The following is a 21,131-nucleotide window of genomic DNA, read 5'->3' as shown; positions in this document are numbered from 1 at the left end:
ACACCTTGTATTTTGTTAAGGGAGGTTATAGCTTCTAGGACGACATCGATAACCCTGTCATCAACCGTTAAAGGTTTTATATCTTTATCTTTTCCATGATGTGCCTTTTATGAGGAAGTGTTTTTTCATGCCTTGGATTTTTTTCAAGGGAATAGGAGATGCTGAGATTCTCCCTGTCTCTCGTCATGTAAAGGATTTCCTGTCATAGTCTCCTTTAAGAGGCACAGTGCCTTTAGTAGTTCCTACCATGGGTCAGAGATCTTTGATTTCTATGGAGCTGATCCTTTCGGATCCATGGTTAAGGAGGGCTGATATCTTGGTCAGCTGAGAAGCCTACCTGTGGCTTAGTGGTATAGTTATACCTCATGTCCTGCTGTTGCAGGTCCGATTTTTTTTTATTTTTTTTTTATGCTTCCTGCAAATATACAAGGTACTGTTTCTTCTTTTTCAAAGATTTATACGGGTGGGACCTGGTCTGACAGAATTACCCTCTGACCTTATGGGGCCAGAAAAAGTTTTTTTTCTACCACTAGTCAAGAGAATAGTTCTTTTGGAAAGTTGCTTTTTTCTCAGTCTGAAGGTCACGTCTGTTGGAAGCCAACCAAACTTAGTTCAATCTAGATATCCCTTCCAGGGGCTAGTGTATCTACAATTCAAGTATGTTGAGAGACATCCTTGCTCTAGGTCCAGGATCTTCCTGTCTGGGAGTGATATCCCTATCCCAGTCTGGGAACAGAATCTTGGTATTTTCCAAGGGTTTCTCAGGTTCTGGCCATCACAGTCGTACCTTTTTTTTCTTTCAAGAGATTTTGGCTAATCTACTTTCTCATGGATGGGAAATGAATAAGGAGATGAGCTTCTTTGGTTCATCTACAAGTGTGCATTTGTTGAGGATCTTAATTTATCTCTCTCTAAGAGAAGATTCCTAAAAGAGGTCAGGTAATCAAGGTTTTCTTCCCTTCCTCTCTCTGCTGTCTTTGGTCCGGTCAACAGCAAGCCCTATGTTCCGGTTGATAACTCGACCAGCTGGCAATCTGAGGGTAGAGTTTTTGAATCCAGCTGCAGTTGATTTCAAAGCCAAACAGATAGCTTAGCATGCTAGCACTGTGGCGGAGCCCTGTAGCAACCCAAGGGTTGTAGGTTAGATTCCTGGCGAGGTACACTCCGTTTTTCATCTGTCTGAGGTTGATAAAGTGAGCAGCGCCTTGAGACCCTTTCGGGTGATTAACCGCGCTTTTCAAGTATATAACCTATTTTTATTTTACGTTCAGTGACCCTATGTATGGAGGGAATTGGTCTGCTGGTCATTCCCTTTTTTGCTTTTACCATGTAATCAAGATCTTTCAAATCTATCGCAGGAAGTAGATCTAGATCAGTCATCAAGAGTTTTTTCCTTGGGTCTCAGTCTTAGGAGCGTGCTGCTGGAGACATTTCTGGGTGATGTGATCACAGACGCCAGCCTACTGGGCTGGGAAGCAGTGTCAGACCTTTTAAGGCATGGAAGTGTATGCATCCTCTTTAACATTTTGGAGTTGAAAGAGATTTGCATTGTTCTGGGGCCTTGGCCTCAGTTGGCTGATCTAGGTCCAGTCGGATTAGGTCTCAGTGGCTTACCTCAGGGACCATGCTGTCTAAAGCACTATATTAAATCTTCAGTCTCCTTGGAGGCGTGGGTTCGGTTCCCTCCACCCCAGTATCCGGTTAACTATGCAGTGCTTGGATATTATTTATTCCTGAGGGACTTGGAGTTCCTTAGTCATAGGTGTGACTTAGATTGTCTGCAAGCGGGAGCTCACGATTGTTGTTTATCACCCTCTTTTCAGAGGTGGACATCTGGTAATCGGATTTCCATCCACACAGTCTTTTCTTCCGGGGAGTGGGACTCTCCATCTGGAGGTGCTTTCAGGGGAAACCCCTACATTGGGGGTTTCCGCAATGGGTTTCTGAGACTTTTCGGCAGTTGCCAGGCGTCCAGGATATGGTTCAAGAGCTAGTGATCTGTAGACCGTTATGATAAATGTTTGGTGAATTAAGTGGGCAGACTTGACTGAGTTTTCGTCTATCTCTCCTTAGAGATTTTTTCTGAGGAAAGACCTTGGGGTCTTTCCCTTCTTCGATATTTCTTTCTCGGAAGCTGTCTGCTTGGAGATTGAACGCTTGATTCTAGTCAAGTGTGGATTTTCAAATTGGTCACTGAGACCATAGTTCAGGCTTGTATGCCTGTCTCTTTAAGGGTTTACTATAAAATGTGGCGTATATCTAAATAATATTTTTGGGTCAGGATCCAATGATCTTATTTTTTCTCCAGGGAGGCCTGAAGAAGGGGTTGTCGGTCAGTACCCTCATGGGTCAGATTCTGATCTTCCCGTTCTGCTACTCAAGCGTCTGGCGGTCATGCCGTAAGAACAATCCTTTTGTCAGGCCCTGGTCATAATCCGGCCTGTGTTTAAATTAGTTGCTCCACCTTGGAGGCTTAACCTTGTTCTTAGAGTTTCAACAGGTTCCGTTTAAGCCTATGCTTTTCATAGATATAAGGTTATTATCTTGGAAGGTTTCTTCCTTATTTATAATTTTGCAGTGGAATTCTCCTTATCTCATATTTCATTTAGAAAAGGCAGTTCTCCATACCAGGTTTGTTTTTCTTCCTAAGGTTGTTTTTCGGACAGGAATATCAATCAGGAAATTGTTTCTTTTCTCTGTCCCAATCATTCTTTTCATGAAGACCGTTTTTTCACAACTTAGATGTTGTGCAAGCTCTTAAGTGTTTTTTATTTGCAGGCTTCTAAGGACTTTCCTCAGTCATCTGCCTTGTTTGTGTGCTTTCTGGAGGTCAGAAAGCTAGTACCACTTCTCTTTCTTTCTGGTTGAGAAGTATTTTTGGTTCTGCATGTGAGTCTGCTGGGCAGCAGCCTCCGGAGAGATTTACAGCTTATTCCACCAAGGCGGTGTCTTCCTCTTGGGCTTTCAAGAATGAGGCCTCTGTAGAACAGATATGTAAGGCTGCGACTTGTTCTTCTTTGCCCAGTTTTTCTATTTAATTATTTTGCCTTGGCTGAGGTTTCTTTTGGGAGAAAGGTTCTGCAAGCAGTGGTGCCTTCTGTTTAGGTTTCCTGTCTTGTCCCTCCGTGATCATCTGTGTCCTCTAGCTTGGGTATTGATTCCCAACAGTAATTGATGATCCCGTGGACTCACCGTGTCATTAGAAAGATAACAAAATTTATGCTTACCTGATAAATGTATTTATTTCTTGACACGGTGAGTCCATGGCCCGTCCTATTATTTCAGACAGTTTCTTTGTTATATAAACCTCAGGCACCTCTGCACCTTGTGTTATTTCCTTTCTCTCCTTTCCTTCGGTCGAATGACTGGGGGTTGAGGGTAGGTAAGTGATACTTAACAGCTTTGCTGTGGTGCTCTTTGCCTCCTCCTGCTGGCCAGGAGTGATATTCCCAACAGTAATTGATGATCCCGTGGACTCACCGTGTCAAGAAAGAAATACATTTATCAGGTAAGCATAAATTTAGTTTTTTTGCATTTTTTCCGTTTTAAATTATAGATCCCACTGCAGTTCTGTTTTATTATCATTCCTTATTTGATCTACCCCTCTTGGAACCTAAAAGACACGCCTTCCCCTGAAGCCTTCTGCCACTATCGCTAATGAATATGTGACGCAAAACTAGCCCTAACACTGAAACCTATGGAACCATTCTATGCTCGGAAAAAAAAATTAAACTTGTTTAAATAGGGTTCTTTTATAATTATGATATACATTTTCGGTCATTTTTCAATATTCTTTGGTCTACTCCAAGACACAGCAGTTTATTACTTTGTCTTTTGTGTGAAGCAGTGTTAAATGCTTTATATAAATCTGGGTTAGTTGCAAGTATACAAGTTGTAAGTGTTCAGTATATGGGTAGCATCAATGGCATATACTATTCTCCTGAAACACATTCAGAGTTTTATCTTTGTCTCTTCACTTTTTCCTGAAACAAAATTTTGTACATAACTTGGGTATGAATCTTTGAATATGTTGGTTATCCTATATAATAAAAGGCCAAGTGTGTTTGTCCGAAGCTGTTATGCGCAGTAGAGACTGCACGTGAGGACAAACACACCTGGCCTTAATCCAACTAACCTCAGGCTCATCTGACGTGGAGTGGGCGTGACGGGGCAGGGCGGAGCGCGGGCGGGTCGGATGCCGTGGCCGACTGAGAGACAGAGAGCTCTAAAGAGGGGGTATAGAGAGAGCAGAAGAGGGGGATAAAGAGAGGGAGAGAGACAGCAAAAGAGATGGAGGAGAGAGAGCAAAAGAGGGGGCATAGAGAGAGCAAAAGAGAGGAAGAGAGACAGCAAAAGAGTGGAGGGGAGAGAGAGCAAAAGAGGGGGAGAGAGAGAGAGAGAACAAAAGAGAGGGGGAGGAGAGAGAGCAAAGGTGAGGGTGGAGAGAGGGAGAGCAAAAGGTGAGGGTGGAGAGAGAGCAAAAGAGAGGGGGAGGAGATAGAGCAAAAGTGAGGGTGGGGAGAGAGAGAGCAAAAGTGAGGGTGGGGAGAGAGAGAGAGAGAGCAAAAGAGAGGGGGAGAGAGAGCAAAAGAGAGGGGGGGGAGAGCAAAAGAATGGGGAGAGAGTAAAGAGAGATTGGAGAGAGCGCGCAAAAGAGAGGGGGAGAGACAGCAAAAGAGAGGGAGAGATACAGCAAAAGAGAGAGGGGATGAAGAGATACAGCAAAAGAGAGAGGGGAGAGAGAGCAAAAGAAAGGGGAGAGAGAGCACAAGAGAGAGGGGGAGAGAGAGAGCGAGCAAAAGAGGGGAATAGAGAGAGAGCAAAAGAGAGGGGGAGGAGAGAGCAAAAGTGAGGGTGGAGAGAGAGAGCGAGCAAAAGAGAGGGGGAGGAGAGAGATCAAAAGTGAGGGTGGAGAGAGAGCGAGCAAAAGAGAGGGTGGAGAGAGAGCAAAAGAGAGGTGGGAGAGAGAGCAAAAGAAAGGGGAGAGAGAGGGAGCAAAAGAGGGGGAGAGACGGCAAAAGAGAGGGGGGAGAGAGTTAAAGAGAAGGAGAGAGACAGCAAAAGAGAGAGGGGATGGAGAGATACAGCAAAAGAGAGGAGGGAGAGAGAGCAAAAGAGAGAGGGGAGAGAGAGCACAAAAGAGAGGGGAGAGAGAGAGAGCAAAAGAGAGGGGGGAGAGAGAGCAAAAGAGAGGGGGAGAGAGAGCGCAAAAGAGAGGGGAGAGAGAGTGCGCAAAGGAGAGGGGAGAGAGAGCGCAAAAGAGAGTGGGGAGAGACAGAGGAAAAGAGAGGGGGAGAGAGCAAAAGAGGGGGGATAGAGAGAGAGCAAAAGAGAGGGGAGAGAGAGAGTAAAAGAGAGAGGGGAGAAAGAGAGCGCAAAAGATAGGGGAGAAGGAGAGAGCAAAAGAGAGGGGGGAGAGAGAGCAAGGGGTTAAGACCGCTGTATTGCAAAAAATGGCCCGTGTACAACGGCTTTAGAACTAGTTTATATTAAAAGGCACCATACAAAAACCAGAATGTTTGTAACTGATTCTATGCACCTTATTTGTCATCGTTCTTTTACATCAATAAAGCTTTTGGGGGAAAAAGGCTCCATACATTTATACTTATTAAAATGGCAATTGTTTACACAAACAGTCATTATAAATATGTATGAATATTCTCAAATTTATGAATATTAATGGATGTATGTTTGAAAGCATATTATACCAGTCCTTAGGTGCTTTCCGCAGATGCATGTTTTGCATTTATGGGTTCAATACTGACACTAAAATGTTACATTTTTAACATAATTTTTGGTCATTGGGTTTCTCTGTATAAATTAATACAGTAGAGAATTTTCGTGGTATTCAAACGTGTGACAAAATGTATATTTTACTTTTTAGAATCGCAAAGTAGTTTTTGGAATACAACTGTGATGGGAAGGGAGTCAATTGCTTATCTCAGTTCATACTGAAGCAGAAAATATAATAATCCAATTAGGATAATGCACAAAAGGCATGCTATGGGGGCCAAGTTCGCCTCCTCCTATGTCAACCTGTTCTTCGGTTGGTAGTAGCTGCCCCTCATCTACTCATATGACAATCCCTCCAGGTCATATATTTAAGCATATGGAATATACATTGACAATCTTCTACTAATCTGGAAAGGGGATGAGGCTCAGACCCAAACATTTGTAGAGTAGATAAATGATGAGTTTAACCTGAGATTTACTTGTTATTTACATGCTAAAACTATAAATTATCTTAACATCAGTTTAAAAGGGCAACGAGTAAGGTATTATAGACACTTCTATATAGAAAGTACATATCTGCACAAAGAAACTGCCATCAACCACACCCCTACGGCAGAACATGCTGTGATCTAAGATGCCATCTCAGAAAATGCAGCATGTCATGAAAAAATAGGACATATACGGGACTGTTGGCTCTTTCACTTTGCAGCGCTGCTCTGTATCAGGATGTTCTCCTCAAACAGCATTGTGCTCTGGCTGCACTGTGTAAGTTTTCTTTAACACAGTGCATCCAGAACAAAGTGCTGTTTGAAGAGAACAGTCAAATATGGAGCAGCACTGCATTTATTATTGTTGACTGGTTCTCATGGATTTTCAATTGCTGCACTATATTATAAAACTTTTAAAATTGCTTTATTCTCCAGTTAATCAACACATTGCAATTGAACGGGTGCTTTAGTGTAACTGCCTAATTTAAAATTTCTAAATAATCTATTCTGCAGAAAATGTTTAGCTAAAAAATATTATTGCAGAAAGTGAAGAAAAGTTCTGCCTCTGGGCACCACACGTTCCATATGCCATTGCTAAAGGTCATTTTGTCTGTTTAAAATAATACACAAGTACATTCTTTAGCTAATCATCTTAAGTCAAGAGGTTACCCCAATAGAGTGATCAAAAGAGCTCAAAGAGCAGTTGCCCAAATTGATAGGGCATCTTTACATGGTAAAGATATTATACCTAAGAAAAAGTTTTAAGGAGTAAACTTTGTTACGGATTACAGTACACAATACATGTAAGATAGTTTGCAAACACTTTAATGCGCTAGTGGCTGATGATAAATTGGTACCAACAGTTGACAATGGCATAAGATGTTCCTACAGGAGAGGTCAGTCGCTCGGTAGTATTTTCTCTCCTTCACAATTGAGATCTAGCACAGATCCATTGAGCTCTTGGCTTAATTTTAAAGGCATGAACAAATGTGATCACATTAGATATAAACCTTGTGAATTTGTGGATGTTGCTTCCACTTTTTCATCAATAGTGACAAACATTATCTACCCTATAGAGAAATGTCCCAACTGTTCTAATTATGTGATGTATCTATAGCTAAATGTTCTCAATGTGAAATTAAGTATGTAGGGTTAACGAGACGTGAGGTCCCGTTTCAGGGAATACCTTTCCACTATCAGTATCGGTAAAGCATCCACCCCTCTGGTACAACATTTTGCTAGATTTCACATTAAAAGCATATCAACTATTCATTGGATGGCTATATAGCAAGTTATTAAGAGGTGGGGATAGAGATAAGTTGCTGCACAAGTATGAAATGCACTGGATCTTTAACTACGTAGTACTATAGTCCCATTTGGTCTCAATTCACAGTATCAAGTTCAGGAAAAAAGACCTCCTAAAGAGGTGCGCTCGGGGAAAACGGAGATGATCAAATGAACGCCACAGTCCGGATGGAAGGCAGCTCTTCCGATATGAGATGAGACGATGGAGAAATCTGTAGCAGGAAAAAGAAGGCGCCAATAGGGTGATATCGCTACAAGCCAAACTGAAAGCAAGATAGTTGAGAGTAATACTCACAAACGGAGCGGCACTGAATCGTGCCTGAGCAAGCAGACCGGGACCTCAGCGTCGCCCGGAAGACCAACACAGGCAGTGACCAATCCTCAATCAGGAACGCACTTGCCGCAACCAATCAGGGTCCCAGTGTGGTGACACACCTTCCTCTCAGCACTTCCAAGGCTCTGCACACTTCGCTGGGGAAAACAGATGGCAAAGTACCGGGATAAACTCCGGTTCCTCGATATTATTTCAGATGATGGTAGGATAAAGGGGAGATCAAACTCCAGCAGGGTAAATATAAAACAAGTTTATTAAAATGTTTTAAAATCAAGCAACGCGTTTCTCGGCTACACAGAGCCGTTTCATCAGGCTATAATCAATTCACAGTATGCCCGTATAAACAACTGGCAATATTGGCATTCTTGATTGTGTGACATCATATCTCTATCATTGTTGGTGGAGGGTTATCTGTTTATGGATCAAAGCTGTATTTTTTATTTTTATACATATATTTTTCTGACTTGTATGCCCAATAATGTCTAATTGGTAATAGTATTATGCACGTCTTTAAGATTTGTGTCTTGAGCTAATTCAATTTGATATTTACTGATGAATCTACTTAATTTGTATACAAATTATATACATATCAGGTATGAAATTCTTGTTCATAGAGTGGAAAATAGTATTTTTTCCACCTGTTTTCAATAAAGCATATGAACTTGTAACCAGTATGCTATGATTTTACAGCCCATGCTGAAACACGTAAGCTCTGGCTTTAGCGCGTTGGCTGCAAAGCTCTCCTTGTTGCTGTAATAGGTTTTTTACTTTATAGTAATAAAAGTTGTATTTTATTTTCTGGCTAACAAATGATTACTTTGTATCTTCTCTGTATAACGCCATTCACTTCACCCGCTCTCTTTCTGATATGTTTTAGGAAACCCGTGTGGTCTGAGAGTTCCTCCCATAAGCCACAGTACTCCAGCAACCACTTCCTCTGTAGCAGCCCCTGAGGAGGAGTTTCTTGCAGGTGAGGCGTGCCAAATGCATCTTCAGCGCAGGTTCTAACTTTGACTACGTGGTTTTCTTACCTTTTCTACAAATAACGTTTTGTTGGCATTTATTATAATCTTAAATAAACTCTTGTTTTGGTCTAGCACAGTTCTTGCTTTTTATTTCAGTAACAATATTTAGTTTGGGTTTTAAAATATTGGCTTCAAATACATGACTAATTTAACTAAAAGTGCACTAACAGGTGAATACGTATGCTGACTTGTATAAACACCATGGCTGTCTTGCTTTCTTATAACTCTATTCTGCAGTATGTTTGGAAAGGACATGAACTGTCCCCATAGCCTGTTTTGCTGACAGTAATCTTTTTCTTGTGTTCTGTTGCACATGAAACTTTTTAAATTTGTCTAACTTCTAAAATTAAAAGTCAAAGAGAGATTAAATATTTGTAATATTTTTGTCCTTTATTTGGAAGGTAAAATTGTGACAATCTCCCAAGAACATGACACGTGAAAAAATCCAAAATTAGAATATTGCAACCGTGTGAACATATTACCCCCAACGAGTCGAACAAACCTGATTGCATTTTCTCAAGTGCGTTAACCTGACATGAAATATTAATTTCTTTCTAATAACACGTTGAGTCCACAGATCATCCTCAATTACTGTTGGGAATATTACTCCTGGCCAGCAGGAGGAGGCAAAGAGCACCACAGCAAAGCTGTTAAGTATCACTTCCTACCCACAATCCCCCAGTTATTCTCTTTGCCTCTAGTGCAAGAAGGAGGTGAAGTAATTTGGTGTCCTGATTAAGATTTTTCTATCAAGATTTTTTTATTTTGAGGACAGGGCAAGATTGCTCTGACCTTCCATCACAATTTGGGTTTAGCTGTACTCCAAGTTAGTCTCTTCAGCAGGGCTGTGGTGGCTTTAAAGCAGTTAGGAACTTGTAAAGTGTGCTTTGCTGTGTTTTCCTAATATTGTTGCTGCCCATGGTATAGAAAGCCTGAGTAAGTTTACTCTGTCTTTCCTTTTACACAGGTCTCTGCGAGGAGCGGCATCCTCTCAAACTTTGTGAGTCGTCTGACTGCCGGACTACTAGAATGCAGGTGCCTTTTATCTTCTAAAATATGGGAGATTGTGCCCTTTTCTCCAACATAGGTGTGTCCGGTCCACGGCGTCATCCTTACTTGTGGGATATTCTCTTCCCCAACAGGAAATGGCAAAGAGCCCAGCAAAGCTGGTCACATGATCCCTCCTAGGCTCCGCCTTCCCCAGTCATTCTCTTTGCCGTTGTACAGGCAACATCTCCACGGAGATGGCTTAGAGTTTTTTGGTGTTTAAATGTAGTTTTTATTCTTCAATCAAGAGTTTGTTATTTTAAAATAGTGCTGGTATGTACTATTTACTCTGAAACAGGAAAGAGATGAAGATTTCTGTTTGTAAGAGGAAAATGATTTTAGCAACCGTTACTAAAATCGATGGCTGTTTCCACACAGGACTGTTGAGAGGAATTAACTTCAGTTGGGGGAAACAGTGAGCAGACTTTTGCTGCTTGAGGTATGACACATTTCTAACAAGACTCGGTAATGCTGGAAGCTGTCATTTTCCCTATGGGAACCGGTAAGCCATTTTCTTTGTTTAAGTAAAAGAATAAAGGGCTTCATTAGGGCTTAAAAAACTGGTAGACATTTTTCTGGGCTAAAACGATTACTTTACTAAGTATATTTGGCAGATTATTACTTTTAATAGTTGTTAAATCTTGGGGATTGTTTTAATAAAAACGGCAGGCACTGTATTGGACACCTTTTTCACTGGGGGCCTTTTCTAGTCATAGACAGAGCCTCATTTTCGCGCCTCTAATGCGCAGTTGTTTTTGGAAAGCATGGCATGCAGATGCATGTGTGAGGAGCTAAGAACCACTGAAAAAGCTTATAGAAGGCATCATTTGGTATCGTATTCCCCTCTGGGCTTGGTTGGGTCTCAGCAAAGCAGATACCTGGGACTGTATAGGGGTTAAATGTAAAAACGGCTCCGGTTCCGTTATTTTAAGGGTTAAAGCTTTCAAATTTGGTGTGCAATACTTTTAAGGCTTTAAGTTACTGTGGTGAAATTTTGGTGAAATTTGAACAATTCCTTCATACTTTTTCACATATTCAGTAATAAAGTGTGTTCAGTTTATAATTTAAAGGGACAGTAACGGTTTTATTGTAAAACGTTTTTTGTGCTTTGTTAACAAGTTTAAGCCTGTTTAACATGTCTGAACCATCAGATAACGATGTTCTATATGTATGAAAGCCAATGTGTCTCCCCATTTAAATATATGTGATATATTTGTGTCATAATGTCCAAACAAAGTAGGGATAATAATGCCATAGATATGATATTGCCCAAGATGATTCCTCTAATGAGGGGAGTAAGCATGGTACTGCATCATCCCCTTCTGTGTCTACACCAGTTTTGCCCACACAAGAGGCCCCTAGTACATCTAGTGCGCCAATACTTATTACCATACAACAATTAATGGCTGTAATGGATAATTCTATTGCATGCATTTTTTTCCAAAATGCCTACTTATCAGAGAAAGCGTGATTGCTCTGTTTTAAACACTGAGGAGCAAGAGGACGCTGATGATATCTTTTCTGACATACCCTCACACCTATCTGAAGGGGCCAGGAGGGAGGTTTTGTCTGAGGGAGAAATTTCAGATTCAGGGAAAATTTCTCAACAAGCAGAACCTGATATTGTAACTTTTAAATTTAAATTTCAACATCTCCACGCACTACTTAAGGAGGTATTATCTACTCTGGATGATTGTGACAATTTGGTCATTCCAGAGAAATTAGGTAAGATGGACAAGTTCCTAGAGGTTCCGGTGCCCCCCGATGTTTTTCCTATACCCAAGCGGGTGGCGGACATAGTAAATAAGGAGTGGGAAAGGCCCGGCATACCCTTTGTCCTCCCCCTATATTTAAGAAATTAGTTTCCTATAGTCGACCCCAGAAAGGACTTATAGCATACAGTCCCCAAGGTCGAGGGGGCGGTTTCTACTCTAAACAAACGCACTTCTATTCCTATAGAAGATAGTTGTGCTTTCAAGATCCTATGGATTAAAGGTTAGAGGGTTTGCTTAAAAAGATGTTTGTTCAGCAAGGTTACCTTCTACAACCAATTTCATGCATTGTTCCTGTCACTACAGCTGCGTGTTTCTGGTTCGAAGAACTAGAAAAGTCGCTTAATAAAGAATCTTCGTACGAGGAGGTTTTGGACAGAGTTCAAGCTCTTAAATTGGCTAACTCTTTTTTATTTTAGATGCCGCTTTGCAATTAGCTAGATTAGCGGCGAATAATTCAGGGTTTGCTATCGTGGCGCGCAGAGCGCTTTTGCTTAACATCCCTTTCAAGGGTAAAACACTGTTTGGCCCTGACTTGAAAGAGATTATTTCAGACATCACTGGGGGAAAGGGCCACGCCCTCCCACAGGATAGGTCTTTTAAGGCTAAAAATAAGCCAAATTTTCGTCCCTTTCGCAGAAACGGACCAGCCTCAAATTCTACACCCTCTAAGCAAGAGGGTAATACTTCTCAAACCAAGCCAGCCTGGAGGCCGATGCAAGGCTGGAACAAGGGTAAGCAGGCCAAGTCACCTGCCACTGCTACCAAAACAGCATGAAGTGTTGGCCCCCGATCTGGGAAGGATCTGGTGGGGGGCAGACTTTCTCTCTTTGCTCAGGTTGGGGCAAGAGGTGTTCAGGATCCTTGGGCGCTAGAAATAGTTTCTCAAGGTTATCTCCTGGAATTCAGGGAACTACTCCCAAGGGGAAGGTTCCACGGGTCTCAATTATCTTCGAACAGGCATTCTTACACTGTGTAGAAGACCTGTTAAGCATGGGAGTGATTCATCCTGTTCCATTAGGAGAACAAGGGATGGGTTTTTACTCCAACCTGTTCATAATTCCCAAATAAGAGGGAACATTCAGACCTATTTTAGATCTCAAGATTCTAAACAAGTTTCTAAGGGTTTCATCATTCGAAATGGAAACCATTCGAACGATCCTTTCTACCATCCAGGAAGGTCAATTCATGACCACGGTGGACTTAAAGGATGCGTACCTACGTATTCCTATCCACAAGGAACATTTTCGGTTCCTAAGGTTCGCCTTTCTGGACAAGCATTACCTGTGGCACTTCCATTCGGATTAGCCACTGCTCCAAGGATTTTCACAAGGGTACTAGGGTCCCTTCTAGCGGTGCTAAGACCAAGGGGCATTGCAGTAGTACCTTACTTGGACGACATCCTGATTCAGGTGTCGTCTCTGTCAAAAGCAAGGGCTCATACGGACATTGTCCTAGCCTTTCTCAGATCTCACAGGTGGAAAGTGAACATAGAAAAAAGTTCTCTGTCCCCGTCAACAAGAGTTCCCTTCTTGGGAACAATAATAGTTTCCTTATAAATGAAGGTTTTTCTGACAGAGGCCAGAAAATCAAAACTTCTAAGCTCTTGTCAGGTACTTCATTCTGTTCTTATTCCTTACATAGCGCAGTCCATGGAAGTAATAGGGTTGATGGTTGCGGCAATGGACATAGTTCCTTTTGCACGAATTCATCTAAGACCATTGCACCTGGGCATGCTCAGACAGTGGAATGGGGATTATACAGTCTTGTCTCCGACGATACAAGTAGATCAAATAACCAGAGATTCACTCCGTTGGTGGCTGACCCTGGACAACCTGTCACAGGGAATGAGCTTCCGCAGACCAGAATAGGTCATTGTCACGACCGACGCCAGTCTGGTGGGCTGGGGCGCGGTCTGGGAACCCCTGAAAACTCAGGGTCTATGGTTTCGGGAAGACTCTCTTCTCCCGATAAACATAATGGAACTGAGAGCGATATTCAATGCTCTCAAGGCTTGGCCTAGACTAGCAAAGGCCAAATTCATAAGGTTTCAATCAGTCATCATGACGACTGTTACATATATCAACCATCAGGGGGTAACAAGGAGTTCCCTGGCGATGGAGGAGCATCCGGGGGAGTGGGAACTCCATCTGGAAATCTTTGCCCAAATAACTCAATTATGGGGCATTCCAGACTTGGTTCTGATGGCCTCTCGTCAGAACTTCATGGTCCCTTGTTACGGGTCCAAATCCAGGGATCCCAAGGCGACTCTATTGGATACAATAGTAGCACCTTGGATCTTCAACCTAGCTTATGTATTCCCACCGTTTCCTCTCATTCCCAGGCTGGTAGCCAGGATCAATCTGGAGAGGGCTTCGGTGACCTTGATAGTTCCTGTGTGGCCACGCAGGACTTGGTATGCAGACCTGGTGAATGTGTCATCGGCTCCACCATGGAAGCTACCTTTGAGACAGGACCTTCTTATTCAGGGTCCATTTGAACATCCGAATCTGGTTTTCCTCCAACTGACTGCTTGGAGTTTGAACGCTTGATTTTATCAAAGCGTGGGTTTTCAGATTCTGTAGTAGATACTCTTATTCAGGCTAGAAAGCCTGTAACTAGAAAAATTTACCATAATATATGGATTCCCATGGAACAAGATAAAAATTCCTAAGATTCTTTCCTTTCTACAAGAAGGTTTGGAGAAAGGATTTTCTGCGAGTTCTCTGAAGGGACAGATCTCTGCTTTATCTGTTTTACTTCACAAAAGGCTGGCAGCTGTGCCAGACGTTTAAGCGTTTGTTCAGGCTCTGGTTAGAATCAAGCCTGTTTACAGACCTTTGACTCTTCCCTGGAGTCTTAATCTAGTTCTTTCAGTTCTTCAAGGGGTTCCGTTTGAACCCTTACATTCCATAGATATTAAGTTATTATCTTGGAAAGTTTTGTTTTAGGTTGCAATTTCTTCTGCTAGAAGAGTTTCTGAGTTATCTGCTCTGCAGTGTTCTCCGCCCTATCTGGTCCATGCAGATAAGGTGGTTTTTACGTACTGAGCCTGGTTTTCTTCTGAAGGTTGTTTCCAACAAAAATATTAACCAGGAGATAGTTGTACCTTCTTTGTGTCCGAATCCAGTTTCATAGAAGGAACGTTTGTTACACAATTTGGACGTTGTCCGTGCTCTAAAATTCTATTTAGATGCTACAAAGGATTTCAGACAAACATCTTCCTTGTTTGTTGTTTATTCTGGTAAAAGGAGAGGTCAAAAAGCAACTTCTACCTCTCTATCTTTTTGGCTTAAAAGCATCATCAGATTGGCTTATGAGACTGCCGGACGGCAGCCTCCTGAAAGAATCACAGCTCATTCCACTAGGGCCGTGGCTTCCACATGGGCCTTTAAGAACGAGGCTTCTGTTGATCAGATATGTAAGGCAGCGACTTGGTCTTCACTGCACACTTTTACCAAATTTTACAAATTTGATACTTTTGCTTCTTCTGAGGCTATTTTTGGGAGAAAGGTTTTGCAAACCGTGGTGCCTTCCATCTAGGTGACCTGATTTGCTCCCTCCCATCATCCGTGTCCTAAAGCTTTGGTATTGGTTCCCACAAGTAAGGATGACGCCGTGGACCGGACACACCTATGTTGGAGAAAACAGAATTTATGTTTACCTGATAAATTACTTTCTCCAACGGTGTGTCCGGTCCACGGCCCGCCCTGGTTTTTTAATCAGGTCTGATGATTTATTTTCTTTAACTACAGTCACCACGGTATCATATGATTTCTCCTATGCAAATATTCCTCCTTTACGTCGGTCGAATGACTGGGGAAGGCGGAGCCTAGGAGGGATCATGTGACCAGCTTTGCTGGGCTCTTTGCCATTTCCTGTTGGGGAAGAGAATATCCCACAAGTAAGGATGACGCCGTGGACCGGACACACCGTTGGAGAAAGTAATTTATCAGGTAAACATAAATTCTGTTTTTTTATATATATATCTGCAACTCTGATTGGGACATTATATACCCTAGATGGGTATCCTTAGGCAGCATGCAGACACTTTATGTGATTTTGAGAGACAGTCTGTTTCTCCTTCAGTGATCGAAGGGGTTAATCAGTGTGTAGGGTTTTTCTTTAAATTATTTATTTCAAAGGACAATGTGATATGGACATATGTGTTTGACATTGCCTAGTCAGGGGGAGGTTTTTCCTCTATTGGCTGGGAGCGCGTACTCTCAGTCCGTTTTGTCTCTCCCTCATGTATCTTCCGTTTCTTAGTTGGAGCGGTGGCGGCAATCTGTCTGCTGAGAAGGAGTAAGCTTAGCACTCTGTTTTTTCCTCTCTGAACCTGGTATGTCGCTCTCCCTTGTATATCAGGCGCCATGTTTCTCATTTTTTTCCTCTGAGGTAGGGGCTGCGCCATTTTCTCTGCACTTGGTTCCTGGTCATGTGACTCCGCCTACTTCTCCGAGATCGGAGCAATGAGGTTTTTCTACCTGTTACGCTTCCGTAATATATTAAAACGTAAACCCCAAGATAAAAGGACTCCTAAAATTCTTTAAGTAACAGATTGAGATCTGAGGAATTCCGTAGTTTTGGCATTCTGTCTCCTAAAAGTCGTAAAGGGACAGTATTTTAGTATATCGGTATATTAGTACTTAAGGTCCTTATATATGTTATGGGCAGTTTTGCTTAAGACTCTTAAAGTGTTAGTTTTATGTATTTTAGGAATATCCTTAATCCTTTCTATAAGCATAGTACAGATAGTATGCTTATATATATGTTTATATATGTTTATTTGTATTATATGCACAGTATACTATACTATAGGCAGTTTTTTGAATAAATACTGCTTTAGTTCTAGGCGTTTTATTTTTAAAGTGACAAAACAATTTTTTATGTTTTTCTGTTGGAGTTTAACGTTTGCTCTAAACTACTTTTTAGAGTTTTATGAAAATCTTAAAGGTTACTTCCTTTTAAGTTTTTCTAAACCCTATGTCTCTCCGAATGATACTGTCTAGGCCAGTGGTTCTCAACCAAAGTGACCTCAAGGCCCGGTAATTTTTATCTGGACATGTCCAGGGCCCGGTAGATATATATAGGTTGGGGGACCTTTCTTTGGCCCTTAATGTTGGGGGTCCTGGCTCTGGAGGTTGATGGGCCTGTTGGGGTTAGGGCAGGGAGGCTACCATGTTCATTTGCATACATTTGAATACATTTGGGTCAGTGTGAGACAGTTTTCCTGGGGCCTTGATTGGTCTCAGTCTGCCCCTTGTGTGCAGTGGGGTAAGAGTGTGCAGTGGGGGCATGACAAGTCAGGGCCCACCAGCAGGGCTATCACGGCCCGGTACTGGGCCACGGCCCGGCTGTTGAGAAACCAGGGTCTAGGCTATGCCGCAGTTTTCTCCTTATTCTCCCAAGCCTCTATGGCGTCACATGCAGTGCCCTGCCGTTCCTCTCAGTCTCCTGGAGGAGTGTATTTGCATACAGAATTTACAGCTCTAGTATCCTCTGCGGTATCTGCGGCTGGTCTGTTTCTCCCTGTTTCCAGGGAAAATTCAAGAGGACATTTCATGTTTCAGTTAATAAGGTTTCTGTTCCACATACTCACTAATGGTTTATTTCACCCATTCCTTTACCATGCTGGAGGCGTGGATTGTTAGATGGGCGGATGCTCAAAATGGTTGTCTGTCGTCCTCTTTTCAGGGGAGGACATTCAGGATTTGGAATTATAAACAGTCAGATGTTTCATCTCTGAGTGGGTTTCTCTAGGTAGAACCTTGGAAGTTGGGAGCTCTGGAATTGGTTCGTGTTTGGTAGATCACCAAAGTTCAGAGTTCGGTTCATGGTCAAGCGATCCATTGACCGCCCTGTTAGATGCTCTGGCGTTTTCTTGGTATAAGTCTTGCATCCTGTTTTTTTTTTAATTTTACTCTCCTTCCACGAATTATTGCTCGTAATATACAGGAGAGAACGGCGTGGACTTCCTAGTCCCTACGCGGCTTCGCAGGATCTGGTTTGCAGACCTACGGAAAATGTAGTCTCCTGTCTTGGAGTCTGCCTCTGAGGAAGGACTTTCTGATCTTGGATTTCTTCCTTCATCTTAACTTTGTTGCTGAAGTTGTTCGCTTGGAGATTAAATATTAGTTTTGTCTACGCGCTGTTTTTTTCTACATTGGTCATTTGGATTATGACTCAGACTCGCATGCCAGTTGCTGGGGAGATTGCCATATGTTATGGCGTAAATATCTATTTTTCAGGTGAATTCAAGAGTTCCTCTTGAAGTAGAGTCTGGATTTATAGAATTTTGTCCTTCTCCAGGGTGACCTGGAAAAGGGTTTGTTAGTCAGTTCCCTGAGGGTCTAATTTTCTTTGAGCCAGCTGTGGTAGCCTGATGGTCAGTTTAGCTGTCTAGCAAGAGGGTAGCCGCAGTTTAAAGCTGTAGCTATTTGCTCCTTGAAGGTGTACTCGCAAGTTTAATTGTCTATTTTGCTACTTAGCGTCGGGCAGACGTGCCAGGTGTGCAATCTTTTGTCAGGCCTTGGCTATAATCAGGCCTGTGTTGTGTTAAGTCAGTGGCTCCACCTTGGAGTCTTAACCTTGTTTTTATATTTTTTTCTCCAGGCTCCGTTTGAGCCTATGCATTCCTTTGATATTAAGTTATTATCTGGGAATTCTTCTACTCGGAGTGTTTATGAGCTATCAGCTCTACGGTGTGATTCTTCTTATCTCATATTTCATCAGATCAGGCTGTTCTCCGTACCATTTTTTTTCCCTAGGGTTGTTTCGGACAGGAACATTTTTCAGGAAATTGCTGTTCCTTTTCTCTGTCCTAATCCTTCTTCTCATAAGAAATGTTACTTCGCTACTTAGATGTTGTGTGTGCTCTTAAGTTTTTTTGCAAGCTTCAAAGACTTTTTGTCAGTCTTACACTTGTTTTGTTTGTTTTTCCAGACAATGTAAGGGTCAGTAAGCTACTGCCATTTCTCTTTCTCTCTGGTTGAGAAGTATTTTTCGGTTGGCATATGGGACTACTGGACTGCAGCCTCCTGAGAGAATTACTTCTCATTCCACCGGGGCAGTGTCTTCCTTTTAGGCTTTCAAGGATGAGGCCTCTGTTGAACAGATATGTAAAGCGGCGACTTGGTCTTCTTTGCAAATGTTTTCTAATTTCTATAGAATTGACACTTTTGCCTCTGCTGAGGCTTCCTTTGGGAGAAAGGTTCTTCAAGCAGTGGTGCCTTATGTTTAGGTTACTTGTCTTGTCCCTCCCTTATCATCTGTGTCCTCTAGCTTGGGTATTGTTTCCCAACAGTAATTGATGATGATCCGTGGACTCACCGTGTCATTAGAAAGAAAACAAAATTTATGCTTACCTGATAAATTTATTTCTCTTGTTAAGTGTATCCAGTCCACGGATTATCCATTACTTGTGGGATATTCTCCTTCCCAACAGGAAGTTGCAAGAGGATCACCCACAGCAGAGCTGCTATATAGCTCCTCCCTTAACTGCCATATCCAGTCATTCTCTTGCAACTCTCAACAAAGATGGAGGTCGTAAGAGGAATGTGGTGTTTTATACTTAGTTTATTTCTTCAATCAAAAGTTTGTTATTTTTAAATGGTGCCGGAGTGTACTGTTTATCTCAGGCAGTATTTAGAAGAAGAATCTACCTGCGTTTTCTATGATCTTAGCAGAAGTAACTAAGATCCATGGCTGTTCTCACATATTCTGAGGAGTGAGGTAACTTCAGAGAGGGAATGGCGTGCAGGTTTTCCTGCAATAAGGTATGTGCAGTTAATATTTTTCTAGGGATGGAATTTGCTAGAAAATGCTGCTGATACAGAATTAATGTAAGTAAAGCCTTAAATGCAGTGATAGCGACTGGTATCAGGCTTATTAATAGAGAGACATACTCTGATAAAAATGTAATATAAAACGTTTGCTGGCATGTTTAATCGTTTTTATATATGTTTGGTGATAAAACTTATTGGGGCCTAGTTTTTTTTTTCCACATGGCTGGCTTGAATTTTGCATAGAAACAGTTTCCTGAGGCTTCCACTGTTGTAATATGAGTGGGAGGGGCCTATTTTAGCGCTTTTTTGCGCAGAAAAAATTACAGACACAGACATCCAGCTTCTTCCTGCGTGATCCAGGACATCTCTGGAGGGCTCAAAAGGCTTCAAAGTCGTATTTGAGGGAGGTAAAAAGCCACACTAGAGCTGTGGCAGTTGTTGTGACTGTTTAAAAAACTTTTTTGTCATTTATTATTCCGTTTTTGGTATTAAGGGGTTAATCATCCATTTGCAAGTGGGTGCAATGCTCTGCTGACTTGTTACATACACTGTAAAAATTTCGTTAGTGTAACTGCCTTTTTTCACTGTTATTTGAAATTTTGACAAAATTTGTGTTTCTTAAAGGCGCAGTAACGTTTTTTATATTGCTTGTAAACTTCTTTAAAGTGTTTTCCAAGCTTGCTAGTCTCATTGCTAGTCTGTTTAAACATGTCTGACACAGAGGAAACTACTTGTTCATTATGTTTGAAAGCCATGGTGGAGCCCCATAGGAGAATGTGTACTAAATGTATTGATTTCACCTTAAACAGTAAAGAAAGGTTCTTCAGGCAGTGGTTCCTTCCGCTTAATCCTGCCTTGTCCCTCCCATCATCCGTGTACTTTAGCTTTGGTATTGGTATCCCACAAGTAATGGATGATCCATGGACTGGATACACTTAACAAGAGAAAACATAATTTATGCTTACCTGATAAATTTATTTCTCTTGTAGTGTATCCAGTCCACGGCCAGCCCTGTCATTTTAAGGCAGGTCTAAATTTTAATTAAACTACAGTCACCACTGCACCCTATGGTTTCTCCTTTCTCTGTTTGTTTCGGTCGAATGACTGGATATGGCAGTTAGGGGAGGAGCTATATAGCAGCTCTGCTGTGGGTGATCCTCTTGCAACTTCCTGTTGGGAAGGAGAATATCCCACAAGTAATGGATGATCCGTGGACTGGATACACTACAAGAGAAATAAATTTATCAGGTAAGCATAAATTATGTTTTATTACTTGACACGGTGAGTCCACGGCCCTCCCTGTATTTTTCAGACAGTTTTGTGTTATATTAACTTCAGGCACCTCTGCACCTTGTGTTACTTCCTTTCTCTCCTTTCCCTTTGGTTGAATGACTGGGGGATTGTGGGTAGGAACTGATACTTAACAGCTTTGCTGTGGTGCTCTTTGCCTCCTCCTGCTGGCCAGGAGTGATATTCCCAACAGTAATTGATGATGATCCGTGGACTCACCGTGTCAGGAAAGAAATTTATCAGATAAGCATAAATTTTGTTATTTCACATTCCAATGTTCTTCACATAGATGAATATATTCTATTTATTCATAAATACATGTTATATATAAAAATATATATATATATATA

At 41.8% G+C, this 21,131-nt stretch overlaps 1 protein-coding gene across 2 annotated transcripts in view; it reads left to right on the top strand.

Annotated features, from left to right (window-relative positions):
- The window catches only part of RAD52 (RAD52 homolog, DNA repair protein), a 362,327-nt gene that overhangs the window by 233,515 nt on the left and 107,681 nt on the right, over nt 1-21,131 (top strand). For both annotated transcript variants that reach the window (XM_053718842.1, XM_053718841.1), the window contains exon 10: nt 8,738-8,830. In XM_053718842.1, coding sequence (XP_053574817.1) covers nt 8,738-8,830 — 93 coding nt within the window. The remainder of the gene's footprint in view (nt 1-8,737; nt 8,831-21,131) is intronic.

The sequence above is a fragment of the Bombina bombina genome, chromosome 6 (assembly GCF_027579735.1).
Source record: "Bombina bombina isolate aBomBom1 chromosome 6, aBomBom1.pri, whole genome shotgun sequence".
Lineage (NCBI taxonomy): Eukaryota > Metazoa > Chordata > Amphibia > Anura > Bombinatoridae > Bombina > Bombina bombina.
The sequence above is the reverse complement of the archived record's forward strand: the minus strand, read 5'-3'. Positions and strand labels throughout refer to the sequence as shown.